Source organism: Marmota marmota, unplaced genomic scaffold (assembly GCF_001458135.2).
Source record: "Marmota marmota marmota unplaced genomic scaffold, marMar, whole genome shotgun sequence".
NCBI classification, from domain to species: domain Eukaryota; kingdom Metazoa; phylum Chordata; class Mammalia; order Rodentia; family Sciuridae; genus Marmota; species Marmota marmota.
Genome location: NW_026000016.1, coordinates 27,676,435 through 27,696,692, shown reverse-complemented (window position 1 = coordinate 27,696,692; position 20,258 = coordinate 27,676,435). Strand labels below are relative to the sequence as shown.

General features: G+C 35.5%; 1 protein-coding gene and 1 non-coding gene across 3 annotated transcripts in view; both read right to left on the bottom strand.

Annotated features, from left to right (window-relative positions):
- Positions 1-20,258, bottom strand: part of Rab3gap2 (RAB3 GTPase activating non-catalytic protein subunit 2) — an 80,115-nt gene that overhangs the window by 42,304 nt on the left and 17,553 nt on the right. For both annotated transcript variants that reach the window (XM_015483627.2, XM_048809341.1), the window contains exons 2-8: positions 18,642-18,765; positions 17,726-17,807; positions 16,219-16,266; positions 16,066-16,141; positions 15,657-15,758; positions 7,408-7,507; positions 4,805-4,903 (exon numbers count right to left, since the gene is read on the bottom strand). In XM_015483627.2, coding sequence (XP_015339113.1) covers positions 4,805-4,903; positions 7,408-7,507; positions 15,657-15,758; positions 16,066-16,141; positions 16,219-16,266; positions 17,726-17,807; positions 18,642-18,681 — 547 coding nt within the window. In that variant the 5' untranslated portion in view covers positions 18,682-18,765. The remainder of the gene's footprint in view (positions 1-4,804; positions 4,904-7,407; positions 7,508-15,656; positions 15,759-16,065; positions 16,142-16,218; positions 16,267-17,725; positions 17,808-18,641; positions 18,766-20,258) is intronic.
- Positions 1,880-2,010, bottom strand: LOC125618594. Its single transcript, XR_007349931.1, has one exon. It is a non-coding gene; the product is annotated as a small nucleolar RNA SNORA36 family (small nucleolar RNA).

Sequence of the window (20,258 nt, the reverse complement as noted above, 5' to 3'; positions counted from 1 at the left end):
TTCTCCCCCCTCTCTCCCTCCCTCCCTCCTGGAGTTATTATTACCTTGTCATTTAGGGTATTCCCTGAACATCTAAGATTTTGAAACACATTAAAATTTGAAACACACTGAACACATTAAAATTCCCCTCAATATAAATTTCCATAAAGTCAATCTCATGGAATACTTTTCTAGGTCTCATAGTGGCAAATCTCTTTGACAAAGTGATTATGACCAGAGACATGAGTGAAATGAGAAAGAAGGCCCAATGTTTAGTAGTATAAAGATTTCCAGGCAGAGTGAGCAGTAAGTGTAACTTCTCTGAAATGAGAAGATAAATTGGTGTATCTGAGGAACAAGGTCAGCATGCTGGAACACAGTGAGAGAAGGGGTGTGGGAGGACCACAAGCCACAAGAGTTCAGGCCTTATCTACCAATGTAAGAAGCACCCAGAAGAGAGATGATATGGAAGAAGAGGAGGAAAAAAGAACGAGCTGGTTTGATGGAAGGAAATCAGAAAGGCGACTTTGGACGTTAAGTCTGAATAAGTGGAAGTGTTCAGAAGCGAGTTGGAAAAATACAAAGCTCAAGGAAGAGATCAGGATTGGAGATAAAAATGGAGATGCTATGATTTTATGTATTGTTTGTAATTTTTGAAAAAAGGGAAAGGAAATATTTATTCTTAAACCTAAACCTAACCTAAATATTTATTCCTAAACCTAAACCTAACCTAACCTGGCTTTCATCCTTACCATTCACCTCATCTGCTCTTATTAAGAGTCAATAAATGGATCTATGTTGTCAAAACCCATGGATCGATCGATCTCTCTCTCTCTCTCGCTCTCTCTCTCTCGAATTCTATGAAGCATTCCACAGCTAACCACTCCCCTCCCTCCCCAATTTATATCTAAAATCTCAACTGCCTTTCTTCCCATTTGTCTACTTGATACCTGTATTTGAATGTATAGTAGTGTCACAAGCTAAGCCTAACATAAATCTCTTCCTCCTCCTTTTTCTCATTTCACTGAGGAGTCTAATCATCCACTCATTGTCTGAGCAATTTTCAAACAGCTCAAACTTAAAAATTAATACATCCTTGATTTTTTCCCTGTTGTCTTATTTTTAAAACTCATATCTTAACAAGTGAAAATATATCCCATACCTCTCCCTCTCTCCAACTCTTCTGCCTCCACCCTAGGCCTCATTTTTTCTTGCCTGAATTACTGCAGTACTCCTAACTGGTCTCCTTGCTTCCTTCTCCAGCCTGCTCACTAAACAGCACCCAAAGAGATATTTTAAATTATAAACCCCTACTTGTAATTTTTGAAAAAAAGGGAATAAAAATATTTGGAGTCCATCAGTGTTTCCTACTGCATTTAGAATAAAATTGACCTCCTTATCTCTATGAGAACTGACATCTCTAACCTAAATTTCTCCTGTTCCTGCTCACTGTTAGCAGTCAAGTCCCATTGACCTTCCTTCTGTTTCTTCAATACTGTGTGGTCTTCAAGGACCCCAGGCCTATATTCCTGCTGCTGCATCTTCCCCAAATCCTCTTCTGACAGCTTTTCCCACAGCTGACTCCCTCTCACCCTTCAAGTCTCAGTCTGTGTGTCTTCCCTAGAGAGGCCTTTCCTTGCCAATCTACCTAAAGTACTCTTTCTTTACTATCATAACCTGCTTATTTTCTTCATGATGCCTACTAGTTATTTGTTTAACTGTTTATGGTTTGTCTCTCCATCACCAGAATTTGGACTTCATCAGGACAGGGGCCAGTCAGTCTTTTATTTCTATTATCCATATTAGTCTCCTGGAAATAACAGGTATTTATTTGTTGAATAACTTAATTAGACCTTTACATAATGACATACATAAAATTTACTGCATCTTTTGTTCTTCCATTTGTAGGCTGGGGATAAATGAATAGAATAACATTTTCTATCCAATCATTTCCCCTAGCCAGTTTCCATGTTCCAAAGTTTAATTAACAGAACAGGGAAGATACCCTGAACTGAACTCAACACTTTGGAATTTTTATATTAGCATTTTTATGTTAGCAAAGGGTAAAGACACACTGAAATGTTCACCAGTGTTTATTACAGAATATTACACACAAGAACTGTGTAGCAAGTAGAATAAGAGGAACTATATTTCAGATACCTTTTGTTAGCCTCTCTAGATTCAAACTCCTTCCTTTTCTCCTTCCTTCTTCCTGCTCTCTCTCTTCTGGCCAGGGGTCAATTTTTATAAATAATGCTGACTTCCAATTTAATCAGACAATGGGAAGCCCCATTAGGAGATTAAAAAGAGAAAGGAAAATAAAATCAGGAAATCCATTTCCCTGGCTCCCTCTCTGAAAACTGGCTATGACTCTTGAGCAAAAGTCATCCTGCTTTCCAAGCACTGATTTCTACCACTATCTTATATGTTCTGAAACTGCTTCCTGCTCTTTTCCCTTTAGACAGACCGGTGGCTAACAGCTTGGCTGCTAAAATACCTTGGGATACTGAACTATCCCTGTGGTTCTGTACACCACATCTTTCTATTCCTAGTTTCTCTGCAAATAAACCTTCTTTCAATTATATTATTTCAAGTGTGCCATTTGTTTTCTATTAGGATTCTGGCTGATAAGATGTATACTTAGCAAAATTGATATGAAAGGTCCTTTGTGATGCATTAATTGGAAAAGGTTTATAGTATAGTTGGTATGATATAATCCTCTTTATAAAAACTTATCTCTGCACATGACCATATGTATATTACACAATGTATTTATACACACACACACACACACAAGAAAGTCTATAAAGATGGTTATCAAAACACCAATGTTAAGTATCTCTGGGTAGTTGGATCTAAGATTTTTTTCCTTTTCTCTTTATATATTTGTATATGAATTTTTAACAAGCACATATGCACTAAAAGAAAAAATACAAATATATTTTTAAATAGTAGCTTTTTCTCCACCCCATTATTACTGTATTAATTCAGAAACCCATTACTTTTCAGTTTCTTTACTAGTCTTGACCCCTCCATTCCAGCCTCTAAACTGCCACCAATGTGATTTCTCTAATGGGCCAATGTGATAATGTTATTCTTTTGCTTAGAATTCTTAGATAACTCTCAATGTAGCTAGGAAAAAGCTCTAAGTGAAAAAAAAAAATTAGATATTCTCTGCATAGTATATTATGCCCTTCAAAAATCTGACTCCTCTCTACATATCTGGCTTAGTTATCCTAGGCTCTCATTGTTTCCCCAGCACAGTATGCTCTTTGACCCCCTCTACCTATGTGCATTTGGCTAGAACGCCTCTTTAGGGTTTGCTTTCTTGGTCAAGTCCTACTCATTCTTTCAATCTCAGATTAAAGTCAGTCCTCTTCCCTGATTCCCACAATGCTAGCAGTTTTGTGCTCTGCACCCACTGTAGTTGGTCCTTTTGTCTATTATATCAAGCATTGTGTTATAATACAGCTACTATTCTCATGTGTTTCTTCCAACTAGGCTCAGGCTTCCAGACAGCAAAGACACTGACTTTTCATATCTATACTTCTGATTCCTAACACAGTAAGCCCTCAAATACTGGTTGCAAGAAGAAATCTGCTTTTACCTATAATCTTCTAATTTAAGGGCTAAAATGATAGTGGTCTTTAACTGTCACAATTAGCAATTTGAACAATTTTCTGTGAACAGGACAAACAATAAAAATAGACAAGCAAAGATATAACAATATCCAGCAGGTCATCATAACCATTTCCATGTGACTGTCACTTTCATAATCTGAATTAACTTTTATACTCAATGCCAGGTATTAGAACTTAGTGATTTCAATGCATCACCTCATTCAGCCCTCATGACAACTCCATGAAGTGCATCCCATTATCACCACCTTTTTACGAGTGGGCAAACTGAAGCATAAAGATCCCCAGTAACCTGTCCAAGGTCACATAATTATTTACCATTACCCTATGTGTGTACACGCATGCATACTCACACACTGGTCGAAATGGTTTTCCTAACAAAAATCATGTAACATTTCAACAAGGAAATTACCCATAATTTCAGTATGATACCACTTGTTATGGTTTGGATGTGAGATATCCCCCTAAACCTCTTGTGTGCAAGAGGGTTCAGAGGGGAAATGACTGGGTTGTGAGAGCCTTAACCCAATCAGTTGACTAATCCCCTGATGGCATTAACTGAGTGGAAACTGGAGGCACAAGGGGTGTGGCTTTGGGATACATGTTTGTATTTTGCAATTGGAGTTTCTCTCTCTGCTTTCTGATCATCATGTGGGCTGCTTCCCTCTACCACACTCTTCCTCCATGATGTTCAGCCTCACCTTGAGCCCTGAGGAATGGAGTCTGCTGTTTATGGATTGAGACTTCTGAAACTGTGAGTCCCTAAATAAACTTTTCCTCCTCTACAATGGTGCTGGTTGGATCTTTTAGTCAAACAGCGAAAAAGCTCACTAAAACACCATTCACAATTTCTTCGTACTTTCTTTTGGGCTATTATTCACATTTTATATAGTTGTTTAAGGGTTACATTTTCAAAAGACTGATTTTATGGACCAAAACTGTCTGTTGAAAAATTATGTCAAAGAGTGAGTTACTCAAAACTGTCACTAAGGGCATAATTACTTTTTTTTTTTTTTTAACTGCTACTATTTGTTAAAGACTACGATTGGAATCTGAACTTTCAAACGTCTCATTAATGGCATGCATTTTTTCACAGAAGTATAAATGTCCATTTCTAAGAAATGAAATACTTTAATCAAAAAGTATAATAAGTAAATTCCAAAAGAATCTGAACTAGTAATGCTTACCAATACTAGCATGATCAATAATAGTGTCAATGTCTTGCAGACCCCACTTCTTATAAGCTAATGGTGGTGGTTGTATGTTCTCATTGCCTGATGCTGCAGCTGTCAGAAATAAAAATTAGTCAATTCAAACAATTATAATGGATAAAATGAAGCTTTAACAAAAACCATTAAATATACAATAACTTATTATTCTAATATTTTGACTAATAATGAAGCAAAGTAATGAAATGGCATAAAATGAGATTTATTCTCACCACAACAACACATAAAAATGCAAACACTTGAAAGACTAAGTTGGCTGTCACACAAGACAACCAAGCTTTGGAATATCTAAGTAATTAGAGAAAATGATTAAAAATCTACTGAAAATCAAGGTGAATTCATGCTGCACTTCATGCCAAGTAAACAATTATTTTCACTTGAGAAAGAGAGGAAAATCTGGGAACAGCATGTTTTGTTTTACTCACTGAAAAACTAAAAACCTGATATACTTGGCAGAGCTCACATACAGCATGGTTTCTATCTAGGTAAATAAGACTAGACTTGACAGATATGTTAATAACAAAAGCGTTGTCAGAAAAATTAACAAAATGCCAATCTTTAACCTCAGTCCTTCTACCTAATAAGTAATTAAAGGAAAAGCAACAATTAACAACCCATGCTATAAGTTCATGCACAAGGTCCCAGTTATCAGTAAATATTACACATCAGAATGCTGCTAAATTCTGGCTGTTAATTCTGTGAAGAAAAGTACACTTCAACAAAAGGAAAATATAGTCCTCTAAACACTGCAGATTTGATAGGAAGGCCAACAAAAGGCAATTTTCCTAAAATCTGAAATAAATGCCACAAAAATTTGTGACTAAATAATCAGAATTCTTACTAGAGCAATTTACAATAATAGAGCACTAAATGTTTAATTCCTTACTTTCTAGAAGGTGAAATTACTTTATGATCTTATACACAGTAAATAAGAATTCAAAAATGATGAGAAATTCAATGGCCAACAATACTAATTATAACATAATTGTCTATTTCTACTTTATTTCATTTTTTAAAGCAGTACTGGGTATTGAACACAGTGCCTTGTGCAGGTTAAGCAACTGCTCTGACACTGAGCTATATGCTCAGCCCCCTTTTTTAAGTTTTATTTTTTGAGACAGGGTCTCATTAAGTTGTCCAGACCAGCCTTGAAATTGCAATCCTTTCGTCTCAGGCTCCCACATAGCTGAGATTACAATATGCACCACCATACCTAGATTCTAATTTATTAATAGAATTCCTACCTACAGAAAATTGCCAGACTCTTTGGGCATATATACTAATGATGACATTTTAAATGTTCTCAAAATAATGAAGATTATGGTGGATCAAATTTTAAAATTTTAGAGGTTATGAAAATAAGCAAAAAAATTAAAAATTATTCTGACCCAATAAAAATGTACATATCATTAAAAAGAACCATAAAACCAAGACTTCTGAAATTTATCAATCACAACCTGCTAAAAAAGACAAAGAAAAATTTTCTATTGCAATATAAAATGGTACATTTTTGCCCTAGAAGAAATTATTTTGCATCTTTTGGTCTGGATTTAGAAATGACTTTTATGAAGTAGCAAACATATTCTAATGAAACTGTTTTTAGGGAGTAACTTCAATCATTTAGGAGTTAAAATAAAAACGGCTAAAGCTCTTCTATCCAATCTCTAAAAGAAAGATTAAACAAGCTCTACTTCTGGTATTTTCACTGAATTTAAGACTTTTCTTCCTCATATTTTAACATCTCTAAAATTGAGAGATGTATCTTTCAATAGCATTATTTTTGTTCCTAGAGATAACAGTGCACCTTACAATCAATGGTACAATAGTGAAAAACAAGATCCTCTTCCTAAGATATAATAGCATTATAATGTAAACTGTAGGGAGAGAAAGTAAGAATTCTTTATTATTTGTGCAGTTTTCATCATATGTATGTATGTATGTATGTATGTGTGTGTGTGTGTATATATATATATAATGTGTATGTGTATATATACATATATATGTATATGTATATATGCCTCTAGCTTTTTTCTATTTGTAACTATTCAAAGTTAGCGAAAAGAGGCTGATGCTGACTCTGCTGGGCCCTGCATTCTGTGGGGAAAGTGTCTCCTGCACACACTATGTCCTCAGAAAGGAAGGAAATAATGTAGAATCACAGGATTATAGTGTATTGGCCCTAAAGCTGCTGACCTACTGAGAAATTTGCCAGATGCAACCAAATTCCTGACCCAATGCTGATTGTAATACAGGGCAAATCTTTCTCCTAACTAAGATATGTTGCTGGGTCAGTGAAGAAAGCCTACTATTCCTGTGCTGGCCATTCTCCACTGCCTCCAGAGAACACCGTTCAGCCCTTGACTTAATCTTTCTAAGCTCTCTACCTATCAGTGCACTCCATAACTAGAGAAGCAGGCTTTTCCTTAAATCAAAATACAAAGTCGTTTTTTTGTTTGTTTGTTTGTTTTGTTTTCTTTTAAGAAGACATACTAATTTTGAAAGCAGCTCACATTAAATAAAGCAACATCACATTAGTTAAATATTTCTTGCCAAAAAATTACCTTTTGCTACTTGGTTTCGACAAGCACGAAGAGACTGAAAGAGGCTAAATCCATCAATAGTCACAATGGCAGCTGGATATAAGATACTCAACTCTTCATTCTATTTTAGAAATAAAAAGAACAAAATAAATTTTCTTAAATAGAAATGGAAAACGAACATGTCTAGTTAAAACCTGAATGTCATAAATAACGTAAAGCAAAAACACTTTGACTCATCAGTCAACTACCCAACACACAAAGCAACATAAGACACAGGAATAATAAAAATAAATGGAAAATTAATTTCAGAATATCTTTTGGCCAAATACTTAAAATTCCTCTCAAATGAGCTTTTGTATATTCTGGAACATGGTCTCAGAATAGACACTAAAAAAAATATTTTCCATTTCATAAAAATTAAACATAATTACTACATAGATACAGGCAATACAGAAAGAAGAAAATGCACTTAAAATCTCAAAACATGTCCCAATGTATATTCTCAAATATATTTTTTACACATTTGCATAAAACTACCACATAGTCTTTTAAAATTTATTTATTTATTTATTTTTATTTTTAGGTTTTGGTACTGGGGATTAAAACCAGGGGCGCTTAACCACTGAGCCACATCTTCAGGCATTTTTTATATTTTATTTAGAGACAGAGTCTTGCTGAGCTGCTTAGGGACTCACTAAGTTCCTGAGGCTGGCTTTTAACTCCTGATCCTTCTGCCTCAGCCTCCCAAGCTACTGGTATGACAGGCAGATGCCACCACACCAGGCTACCACATAGTCTTCTATAACAGATATTTTACTATGTAATAATATGACAATGCTATTTTCCCTTTTAATAAGCAAACAAATCATTTAATCATTTTTTTTTTTTTTTTTTGAGATGGGTTCTCACTATGGTAACCATAGTGGCCTCAAACTCCTAAGCTCAAGCAATCCTCCAACCTCAGCCTCCCAAGTAGCTGAAACTACAGGTGCAGGCCACTATGCCTAGCTATGTACCCAAATTTGCTTAACCAATTCTTGTTAGTGAACATTCAATTTAGCTTCCTGCTTCCACTCTCGCTGTCTATAACCCACATGCCACACAGCTATCATCATCTTCATAAGACACAGCAGATCAAACCACTCTCCTATCCTTCTTTATCCCTTATGATTAACTTTGGCTTGAAGTCTACTTTATTTGATATGAGGATGGAAACCCCTGCTTGCTTCCACAGTCCATGTGAGTGGTATGTTTTTTCCGAATCTTTCACCTTCAGTCTGTGGATGTCTTTTCCTAAGGGATGAGTCTCTTAGAGGCAGCATATTGTCGGGTCTTTTTTTTTAATCCAATCTGCCAGTCTATGTCTTTTGATTGATGAGTTTAGGACATTAACATACAGGGTTATTATTGAGACATGATTTGTATTCCTGATTACTTTTGTTTATTTTTAGTTTTGAACTTGACTTGGTTTCTCCTTTGATTGGTTTTTCCTTTAGTGTAATATCTCCCTTTACTGATTTTCATTGTTGTTTTTAATTTTCTCCTTATGGAATACTTTGCAGAGGATGTTCTAGAGTTCAGGCTTTCTAGTTGTTATTTTAACTTTTGTTTATCATGGAATGTTTTTATTTCATCATCAAATTTGAAGCTTAATTTTGCTGGATATAAGATTCTTGGTTGACATCCATTTTCTTTCAGAGTTTGGTATATGTTGTTCCAGGAACTTCTACCTTTGAGAGTCTGGGATGAAAAATCTGCTGAAATCAGAATTGGTTTCCCCCTATATGTAATCTGAAACTTTTCTCTTATGGCTTTTAAAATTCTATTTTTATTCTGTATACCAGGCTTTTTCATTACAATGTGGTTGGTGTGGATCTGCTGTGATTTTGTATATTTGGTGTCCCATAAGCCTCCTGTATTTGATTTTCCAATTCATTCTTCATGTTTGAAAATTTTCCTGTTATTATTTCATTTAATAGATTGTCCATTCCTTTGGTTTGGAACTCTATGTCTTCCTCTATCCCAATAATTCTTAAATTTGGTCTTTTCATGTTATCCCATAATTCTTGAATGTTCTGCTTATGGTTTTCTTACCATCTTTAATGTGTGGTCAATTTTATTTTCAATATTATATATTTTGTCTTCACTGTCTTCCAAATGATCTAGTCTGTGCTCGCTTCGGCAGCACATATACCAAGTGATCTAGTCTGTTGGCAATGCTTTGTATTGTATTTTTAATTTGGTTTATTGTTTTATTTTAAGGGTTTCTGTTTGTTTGTTTTTTCCCCAGAACCTCCATCTCCTTATTGAAGTAATCTCTTTTTGCTTCTTGTATTTGCTTATGTAGCTCTTTATTGAAATTATCTTTTGCTGCCTGTATTTGTTCTCTTATATCATCCTTTGATTTGCAGAAAATCTTAATATGTACATCCTGAACTCCTCCTCTGTCATTTATTCTGCTGTGCTGGCCATGGATTCTAATAATGCAGTATCTTGGTTTATTTGGGGCACTTTCTCCCTTTGTTTTTTCACATTGTTTGTGTGTCTTCCCTCCTAGCACTGTGGATCTGAGGCATTACAGTTTTCACCCTATAGGCTTATAGTATCCCTGCAGGGTTGTTCTCCTTTAAGGGGGAGAACAATATTAACAGATCCCAACATACAACAATATACAGCATTAAACCAAATAGCTCCTGTTAAGATGTTTACGGTTTTGCACAATGTTTACGGTTTTGCACAATATATAGAAAATTCAATTTTTATCTACAATATTAATAGTAGGTTTGCAAAAGGGTCTACAGTGTCTAACGGCAGACAAAGACCGGGGAGTAAGGTGTAGGATGAAATGTTGAGGGAGTAGGAAGTGAGGATATAGAGTTATTAGATCACAGGAAGCATGAAAGAGGAATCTAAAAAAGATGAGTAGTAGCAGAAAAAAGAGAAAAGAATCTTGGGGGAGACAAGTGGGAAGACAATAGAGAATACAGAAAACAAACAAAAATTAAGAAAAATGTAAAACTAGGAGACAAAAGAATGTACAACACAACTGTAATATACTATTCAGACATCCAGGTCCTCAGTAGCCTAATTAATGAAAACTACTTGGTTTCACAAATGTTGGAGATGTGAGAGTGGGAGGGGAGAGAGAGAAAAAAAATCTTGAAGGAAGATACAAGGATTGTTTTTGTTGGAGATCAGTATCTTTCCTGTTTCCCTTCTCATCCAACAGGTGGGGTATCTCTACCCTCAGGTTGGTGAAGGTTATTAAGGTGGGATGGTTGGTCTTGGGGGCGGAACTCCTGAGGTGGGGTATAGCACTTGCCGGGCCCTGATGGGAGATTGTACCATAAGGACCCTTTTGGGGGCCCGCTGGTGTGATGTGGACACCTGGTCTTATCTCCTTATCTCACCTGTAGACCTCATAATTCCTGATCTCTAATTTAGTCTCTAAACTGTTTCTTACTCCCCCAATCAGGAACCTTTCTCTCCAGAGGTCTTGTGGGCTGCATTCCTGTCAAGGAGAGCTATTTTGTATTGGGCAGTTCAAGACCAAGTTTTATGAGCTATGGACCAGCCACATAGACACAAGCACTGTGCTGGGTTAGCAGAGGCCAGAGAGAGGGGGGAGTTGGGGACATCAGGTAACTTGATTTAAGTTCTAGCCTGTGTCCCAAGCTGGGAGTTTCCCCTACTAAAGATGGCGACAAAGGTATACCAAGATGGAGGCGGCTACTTTCAGTAATGGGATGTCGGGTCGGATGGGGCCAGGTGGTGGCGTTAGGTTGTGTATTCAGATATGCAGCTTTGTGGAGAGTGCAGTGTTGTGGTTGGTGGCTGTCTCCAGACCCTATGTGGTGTCCCCAGGTGCAGGCTACCACGTGTAGGGGACTATGGCAGTGGCTGCAGTGCCCCAAAATGGGAGGCTACTGGGGGAGTACCACATTGGTAGATGGAGGTCCACATGTGAATGGAGGCGGGAGGTTCTGAGCATGGGCAGTGGCTGGGTGTCCTGTGTGGGAACAGGGGCCAGGAGTCCCACGCTGATGCTGAGGCCTGGAGACCTGCAATACAAGGTGCTGGGATTCCTGCGTGGGAGCAGATATTGGGGTTCTCTAATCACTCACAGAGAAACAGTATTCTCGCTACTTGAATCCCAGGTCCTAGAGCCTGCCTCTAGCCTGCCATCTTGGGTCCCCTGGCAAGCTCTTAGATTATTAAGGCTCAACATATTCTCATGATTTTTGGCCAATTATACTTCTTCTTTGGAAGTCTACCTTGCCTCTTTTCCTATTAGACTATTAGGGTACTTGTACTTTTAAGAGAAAGTTTGGGGCCACAAGAAACAGGAGCCAGGGGTAAGGGAGCTGGCATGCCTGATCACATGATGGTCCACTGAGCATGGTGCAGGGAAGGAGCTAGAAGAGAGAAAAGGTCCTCACCACCAGCAAGTAAACTATCTCCAAAAGCTAGAATCTTCCTGAAGAAAATACTGACATAAATGCCAAAGGCTCAAAAATACTGTGTAAAAGTGTTTTTGTTATTTTTTCAAAAGCCACAGAAGTAGTTTCTTTGACATTCCAGAAATAAACCTCATTTTCTCTTGGAATCTTCCCCTGCAATGACTCACTGTTGCCCTTACAATGCATTTTTTGCCCCCAGAACGGAGTTAAAAATCTGCACCTGTGATCTCTGATAGACCTGGAAGTATACTGTGAGGAAGCTAATAGCAAGTTTTTGATATACACATAGAAACTGATGTGTCAGATTCAGAGATGCTTATGTACCATACAGAGTAACAACAAGACTTCCTTCTCTGTGTTCAATAAAAATTATTTTTCAGCTAAAAGATTATTTTTTGTTTGTATGGCTAATCACAAGCATCTAAATATTAGTTATATTTTTTCTATCAGTTTCAAAAATGAATATCATAGACAGCCAAATTTAGAGCATTTAAAGGATCTTCACTATACAGTCAATTTGGAGAAAAATGGAAAACAGTTCTTTGTATCATTATCTTAGATTTCCAAATGCTCTTTGTTGCTGTCAACAGTTTCACTTCTATCTCCTCATGATGAATACTTAAGTCTAGACTTAAGTCTTCAGCAATACTTTTATTTTCCTATACCCTTTACTTAAGAGAATTCATTATCCATGACTTCAGCCATCATCTCCATTTTAACCTCTGTGCTTACATACTAGCTTTGCATCATTACATGATACCGGTGTCTTCATTTTGTTTCCAACCACTGCCTCAAATTCAACATGCCCAAACCACAGTTAACAACCTTTATTTATTGTCACAAGCTTCCATGGGTTGCATGTGGGTCACCACGCATCAAAGCCTAGTGGATAGAAACATCTGGTGTTTGGGGATGACCAGTGGACATTTCCTCTGGTCAACTGCCCAGGAACACTGTGAATTTTTATCCTGCTCTGCCATGTCCTACACAGCACCTGAGATGGCTAATCAACCTGCTGACTGCAAGATATCAGAAAGCAAGACCCGCCCTTGAAACCTTATCCCTGCCTTTGATGTAACCCCTTAAATAAACCATGGGAGCCATCTTTCCTTTGTCTAGTTCCAGCTCTTGTGTGGACTGGATGCATCAGGGGCTCCACTTTTATAAATATATTTATATATAAGTATATATATATTTATAAATATATTTATATATTTATCTATACTATTTGATTTTGTTTTTCATTAATCATTTTAGACTTTTAAGTTTTCAGGTGGCTTATACCCTTCTCAGCAGGTAGAATAACCCCCCAATGAGACGCTGGCTATCACCCCCATTAATTTATGGCAAAAGCAGTCACCTCTAGTTAATGGCACTTCTAAGAATGATAATCTTAGAGCTATGTTTGAGTCATTTCTCTTTTTAATACTCTACATTTCTAGATAATAACCAAGTATTGTCAATTGTTCCTTCAAAATTATTTTTGTACTGATCCTTTCTTTTTTCCCATAGCAATACTACTCTTGGTTCCCAACACTCAACATCTATTATAGATAACCTAAAAAAAAAAGCCAGATAACCTAGGCTTCCCAATTCCAGTCTCTAACAATTCCAATTCATTCTGAAGAAACAGTCCTTCAAAATCACTTTAATTATACCACTTCCTTTACATAAATCTTTAGGGGCTTCTCTCAACTCCTGGATCAATTCTGATTTTGACATAGCTTTCAAATTTATGCAAAATTTGGCTGCTCTCTTTATTCCAGAGGCAGTTTCTCATTATTTCCTATCATGATTTCTTTGTTGTTGCATACATGATTTTACATGTAAATCTTCCCTCATTTTTCTCTTGATTACTTGACATAGTGCCCCTGTTTCCATTTAAAATTCAAGTTAAATTCTACGCCCATTTTCAAGGCTTAATTCAAATCTCACCTCCTCAGAGAAATTTGCTCTTATTGTCCTAGTCTTAATTGAGCCCTGGCCCCAATCAAAACTTGTACAGAATTTATTTTGTCCTATAAATCAGCAATTAGGTGTATCTTTATATCACTAATTCATTCATCAGTATTAACAGATATTAATCTAGACTCTCTTACTAGATGAAATCTCTTTTATAGCTCCCATCTTTCTATCATACAATTTAAGTTCAAATATACATATAATTTGTTCACTTGAAATCTTGTGGAAGTCAAGAAATACAAAAAAGAAAAAGGCATGCTATATCTCCAGCAATTAGAGGAAAAATGCAAATGAAAACTACTCTTAAGATTTCATCTCACTCCTGTCAGAATGGCAATCATCAAGAATACAGGCAATAATAAAAGTTGGCGAGGATGTGGTACACTCATACATTGCTGGTGACTGTAAACTGGTGCAACCACTATGGAAAGCAGTATGGAGCTTCCTCAGAAAATTGAGAATGAAACCACCATTTGACCCAACTATCCCACTCCTTAGTTTATACCCAAAGGACTGAAAATCAGCATACTATAGTGACGCAGCCACATCAATTTTTATGGCAGCTCAATTCATAACAGCTAGGCTATGGAACCAACCTAGATGTCCCTCAACAGATGAATGGATAAAGAAAATGTGGTTTATATACTCAATGAAATATTATTCAGCTTTAAAGAACAGTGAAATTATGGCATTTGCCAGTAAATGGTTGGAGTTGGAGCATATCATGCTAAGCAAAATAAGCCAATCCCACAACACCAAAGGCCAAATGTTTTCTTTAATATATGTATTCTAATTCACAATAAGGCGGGGGAGGGGAGCACTAGGGAAGAACAGTGTTACCTTAGATTAGGTAGAGGGAAGTAATGGGAGGGAAGGAGAGAAATGTGGGGATAGGAAGTTAGTAGAATGAATCAGACATTATTACTGTATGTATATATGTGACTACGTGGCCAATATGATTCTGCAACATGAAAATGAGAAATTATATCAGAAAAATGAGAAATTATATCCCATCTATGTATATAAAGGATATAAATGCATTCTACTGTCATGTATTAAATTAAATTTTAAAAATTTTTAACGAAAGAAAGGCATGCTATATATTTTTGACTATCTTTACTGCAAAGCAAATAAAAGCATATTGGCTTAAGCTCTACAATTATATTTTGATTGTGAGAAAACCAAGATCTCACAAGAAACCTAGGAAGAAGTGAAAGTCTCACACTGAACAATAAATCTTCCAATAAATAGAAAAAAAACATTTTCCTCTATAAAAACTTAACAACCTTTGCTTAAAAAAAAAAAAAAAAAGTTAACTACAAAGTAGCAGTACTACTAAGACCAGAACTTTTCTTTTACTATGGGTAATTTTGGATACCTAATCAAAAAAGATCATAAGGTTACATATCACACTTTTGCCTTAAGTCACTATTAAAGTCAAAAAATAAGAAACTTTCTTGGCTTCTAAGTATTTTACTTTTATTATAAAGTGAAACATAATACTTCATTAAAAAATTACAGCAAGATGGGCTGGGGTTGTGGCTCAGCGGTAGAGCACTCGCCTCACACGTACGGGATCCTGGGTTTGATCCCCCGCACCACATAAAAATAAATAACTGAAATAAAGGTATTATGTCCAACTACAACTAAAAAATAAATATTTTTTTAAAAATTATAGCAAGACTAGAATTCTGTAAACAGCTACAAATAGATTATCTCTCTAGAATGTGAAAGCATAGCTAACTGTGCCACAAGACAAAAACTTCTCTAAATTTCCATGCAAAAAGGTGGGGAGAAACTGCTTCAGAGTAATATCCCTATCACTTTGAACATCATCTTTTTTATTACCTGCTCAGTTACACCAGGATGTCGGGGGATTTCATAGGTTCTGCATTTAAGCTGAAGCACTGGATCTTCATTCAACAGCTGTGCAAGCAAGAGTACACCATTCTAGAAGGAAGCACAGAGAAGGGCTCTGCTTGTTTCCTCACCAATATACATGAACAGGTATGGCTGCCAGAGAGTATCATTTCCCCAGCAGTTTTCCATGGATATCAGGTACTCTCTTTTTAGAAGACTACAGCTTTTTTCTCTATATCATCCATAGGAAGGCCATATTGCCTATCCTGGCCTCCATCCCCATGAAGTATCAATTATACATTTATAAACATCAGGTAATAATAAAGTCACAAACTAGTATATGGGGATGCATAAAGAAATACTGCAGTCTTTTCTACCTGCTGAAAATTCAACTCACCTCAGTGTAGAAGCGTACATAACCCGAAGTAAAACCCACCACAATGCAGGTCCAGTCAGGACGCCCAGTGGAACTCCTGTTACCAATAAAATTTACAATCTTAATATCTCATGCACCAAAGTAAAGAAACACACAACTCTTATTTATCCTTACCTCTTTTGGCTTGCTAGAGGGATACAAAGAGCACTAGTTACACATTCCCTGAAAACAAAAACAAGATTAAAATCAGATGGTTATCCAATAAACTATCAATTGTTTTTATTTTTCTAAAGTTTAATATTAAAGGGTAGTAAGTGGAAAATGAACTTTGTGGACCAGTTTTAGTTGATGCACAAGTAAAAACACAGTAAAACTCCACAATATTCATTCACAATAAAATATAACATTGTGTTCATTTGAAGTTAATAAAATACGGCGTTTTTTTACTCTGTATTGTCATGAAAACATGAAAGCAAAAACTTTGAAAGCAAAAACATGAAAGCAAAACTTTGCTTACACAAAAGACTGTATACAGAACCTAGAAGATCTCAAATGATCACCCGCAGGCACTTCCTACCATCCACTCTCCTTTCATACCAACTAAGAATTTCAACACACCTCCTGGTTCAAGGTGACGGGCAGGGCTGAGGGTAGGAGGAACTGCTAGTCACATCACATGTAAATTGTACTTCTAGAGATATATTAGAGACACAGTATTTCAACTACCTGCTTCCTTCTTTTTAAGCACATGTTAGGGTTGATATCCTAAAAAAGATTTTTTTAGACATGTGGACTTGAAATATTGTCAAGAGCTCAGACTAAACCTTGAAATGAAAACAACTCTGAATTTTATTTTACCTGTCAAACCTTGGGACCATCACCAGCTTTTTCAAGTAATTATAAACTCTTTTGCCCCATATAGCACAGTAGGTAATCACTGAACAAAATTAATCTTTTTGTTTATTGTTTTTAAAGTATTATTTTGCTCTGCATTTGTGGCAAATGTCTTTTAAGTGCTGACACTAAGAGAATTGTGATCAATTTATTCTGATAATAGAAAACACTTCATTAAGTATCTGTAAGATGCCAGACATATTCTAAGTCCTTCCAGGTGATATCTTTTATCTGAATTCAGTCTGAAGGATCTTTTCCATTCTGATCAGAGTTTCCAATCATAAAAGTTTAACTGAAAATAGTTCCTGGCTCAAGGTTCCAGACTAGCAGCCCCATCATGTAATTACTACAGAGATCATGGTTTAAAAAGGTTTACTGGGTCAGCAGGAACCTTAAATATCCCAACTGTGAGTTTTAAGATTTAATGTAGCATAGTATCCTTCAGTACAAACCTGATACTGGTAAAACAGAGAGCACAATGAATGCCTGGCTTTCTGGATAAATAAAACTAGCAATGAAGAAAAGGGAGAAAAGACAAAATGTAAAAAGGATTTTATGGGATTCTTTCTGAACTCTCATCCTCTTTGAAACAGATTTTTAAAAAAGAAATATCATGAGTACAATAAGAATTTGCTGGCCAGACCATTGTCTACAATCTCTAAAGTTGAGATGCATATACATTTTTTAAACATTTAAAATGATGAAACTTCTTAACAGATTCAGTTATAAGTCAAAAGATTTAAATATACATTAACACAAGAGCAAAAAAAAATTAACTGACACCTACCCTTCTTCGACATTTAAAGAACCACTCCAACCAACAGCAAATTGCATTTCTTCCTTTCCTTTATCACTATATTTCCATTTTGCTGAAAAAATTAAGATGCCACATGTTACATATTATAGCATACTAAGACAGTTACTCATATATTTTGATCTTTCCCTTTAGAATGATGAGTAAAAAACGTATTAGTTCTGTATTAACTGATTTGTGTTTTTTAATAGGAAAACGTAATATAATATTACGAAAAATTTTAAAGAATTTTATGAAACCAGCTGGTCCCTAGTTTTTAGTCATTCCTTCATCCTATTAAACCCGTATAATGCAGAATAGAGCTATTAATTCCTATGAATCACACTATTTTATTTGTAAAATTACTGTTATCTTCAGATGGCTGAGAAAATTTTCTTATTAGATTTATTCTACTGAGTAGAAATTTGCTTTATAAGACCATTCCATATCTGTTCTATATATAACCTTATTTTGATTAATGAGATTTTTCATATCTTATATATACCTCCTAATTTTAATCTTGAACAAAAAAATTCATGAGCTAAAAACTTATGCACCAAACAAAAATGTATATAGTACTGTGAGTTTTCAAATTACAGTTGAAAATCACCCCACTCATATTGGTATTAAAAAAGGATCAGTGGCATTTTCACCACTGGCTGTCCCTTTGCAAAAAGTAGGCAATACCTAGTACTTCCTCTGAAGGGCCAGACAGACAGTTTAAGTATCTTGCAGCTAAGAGAGAAAAACAAGAATAAAAAGAAAAAAGAAAGGATAGAGAAAAGAAATAAAAGTGTTACACAGATTAGAGATGCCACCATACAATACATTCAACAGAAATAACATTTTTTCTTTTCACCTAATCCATTTTCTGTTCTATTCTATGAATGAAAATAACGAATGCACTTACGCACTAGAAACACGGCCTTTTGCTCCCGGGCTATAACCATAAGATCGTTGGTGGGAGATAAAGATAAAACACAATCTTGAAGCCAGGAAGTTTTTTGTGTTTTGCAAATATTTCCTTCTTCTTCCTTCAGTAAAAAAGAACCAATTACTAATTATACCTTTTTTTCCCTCTCTCTTTTAACTTAGGGCTGGCCTACGTGAGCCTCATTAGCTACACTAAAATTGTATGCAACTTTTTTTCCTCCCCAGTAGTTGAGGATGAAATCCAGGGCTTTATATATGGTAGGCAAGCACTCTACCACTGAGATATACGCCCCCAACCCTACAATTATTATAAATACAAAAAAATGAGTATTTACACTTAGCTTGTCCTCCTTGTGAGGCAAAGAGTATTAAAAAAAAAAGGTGAAAAGAAAAATTCCCAATTCTTTTATAGAGTTTTATAATATTCCTTAACAAAATATGTCAAAATGACCAACAAAATACCCACTATAAATAAATCTGTTTGGGATATTAATGCAAAAATTTTAAATATAAACAAGTAAGACATTAGAAGACTGTCACAAAGGGATCGCTTTAGGAATGATTCAGTATTAGGAAATTTATTAAATAACCCTATTCATAGGTAGATAGCTATGCCACGAGCAGTTCAAGGGCAAAGAATAAATTACCTGATGATTGTTATGGCTTTAAGAGATGTAAAATTATTTGATAAAATCTGATACCTTACTTTTTATTTGATCTGAGGTGTTAACTTAACATATATCTTAGACTTCATTGCACATCAAGTTTTTTTTCTTTTAAAAAAGGCTGCATAGTATTCGAATCTACAGATACAACAAATGTATTTAACTAGCTCTCTACTGATAAATTATTAGAAATGAAGTGTCTGGGTCAATAGTAATGTGCATTAATAAATTTGCTAGATATGCTGAAATTGTTCTCCACCTATGCTGTGTTAAATGTGAAAGTGCCTGCTTTTGCACATATTTTTCAAAAGATATTTTAACTGTATTTTTGTCAATCTAATACATAAAAAGTATATATTTAAATTGTATGAGTAAGAATAGGTATTTTCTCTTTTGTGTAAAATATTTTCTCATATGCATACGTAAAAAAGTATGCAAATGTCCCTTTCCTTTGTAGATTTCCTGTTGGGTTGCTGCTCTTTTTTGAACTGATTTATACATCCTCTATACATAAGAGAAAATTGGCCTTTTGAACATTAGAGCTCCCAAATAGTTTTTCCCAATGCTCTGTTTTTCCATGCAGAAATTTTTTATATTTGTATAACTAAATTACTTTTCTCTTCCTACCTTACTCAACCTAATATATTATCTTACAGACTGAATTCAAGAGAGTAAGGCAGGGAAGGTATGAGGCTGCTTTCATTTTGAAAAAACATTACATTTTTATGCTTAAAAAATTCTTTTAATGATGCCACAATCATTGTTTATATCCCTAACCCTCAGCCAGCTCATAAATGTAAATTTTTAGTTATATAAAACCAGAAAATGAAATTTCATGTGGCTTGGTATTCTGGTTTCATCTACTGATGACAGGAGAATAAAGAGGCAAAAAAACCAAAATCTTCATTATTTTTCACTCCAACCCCACC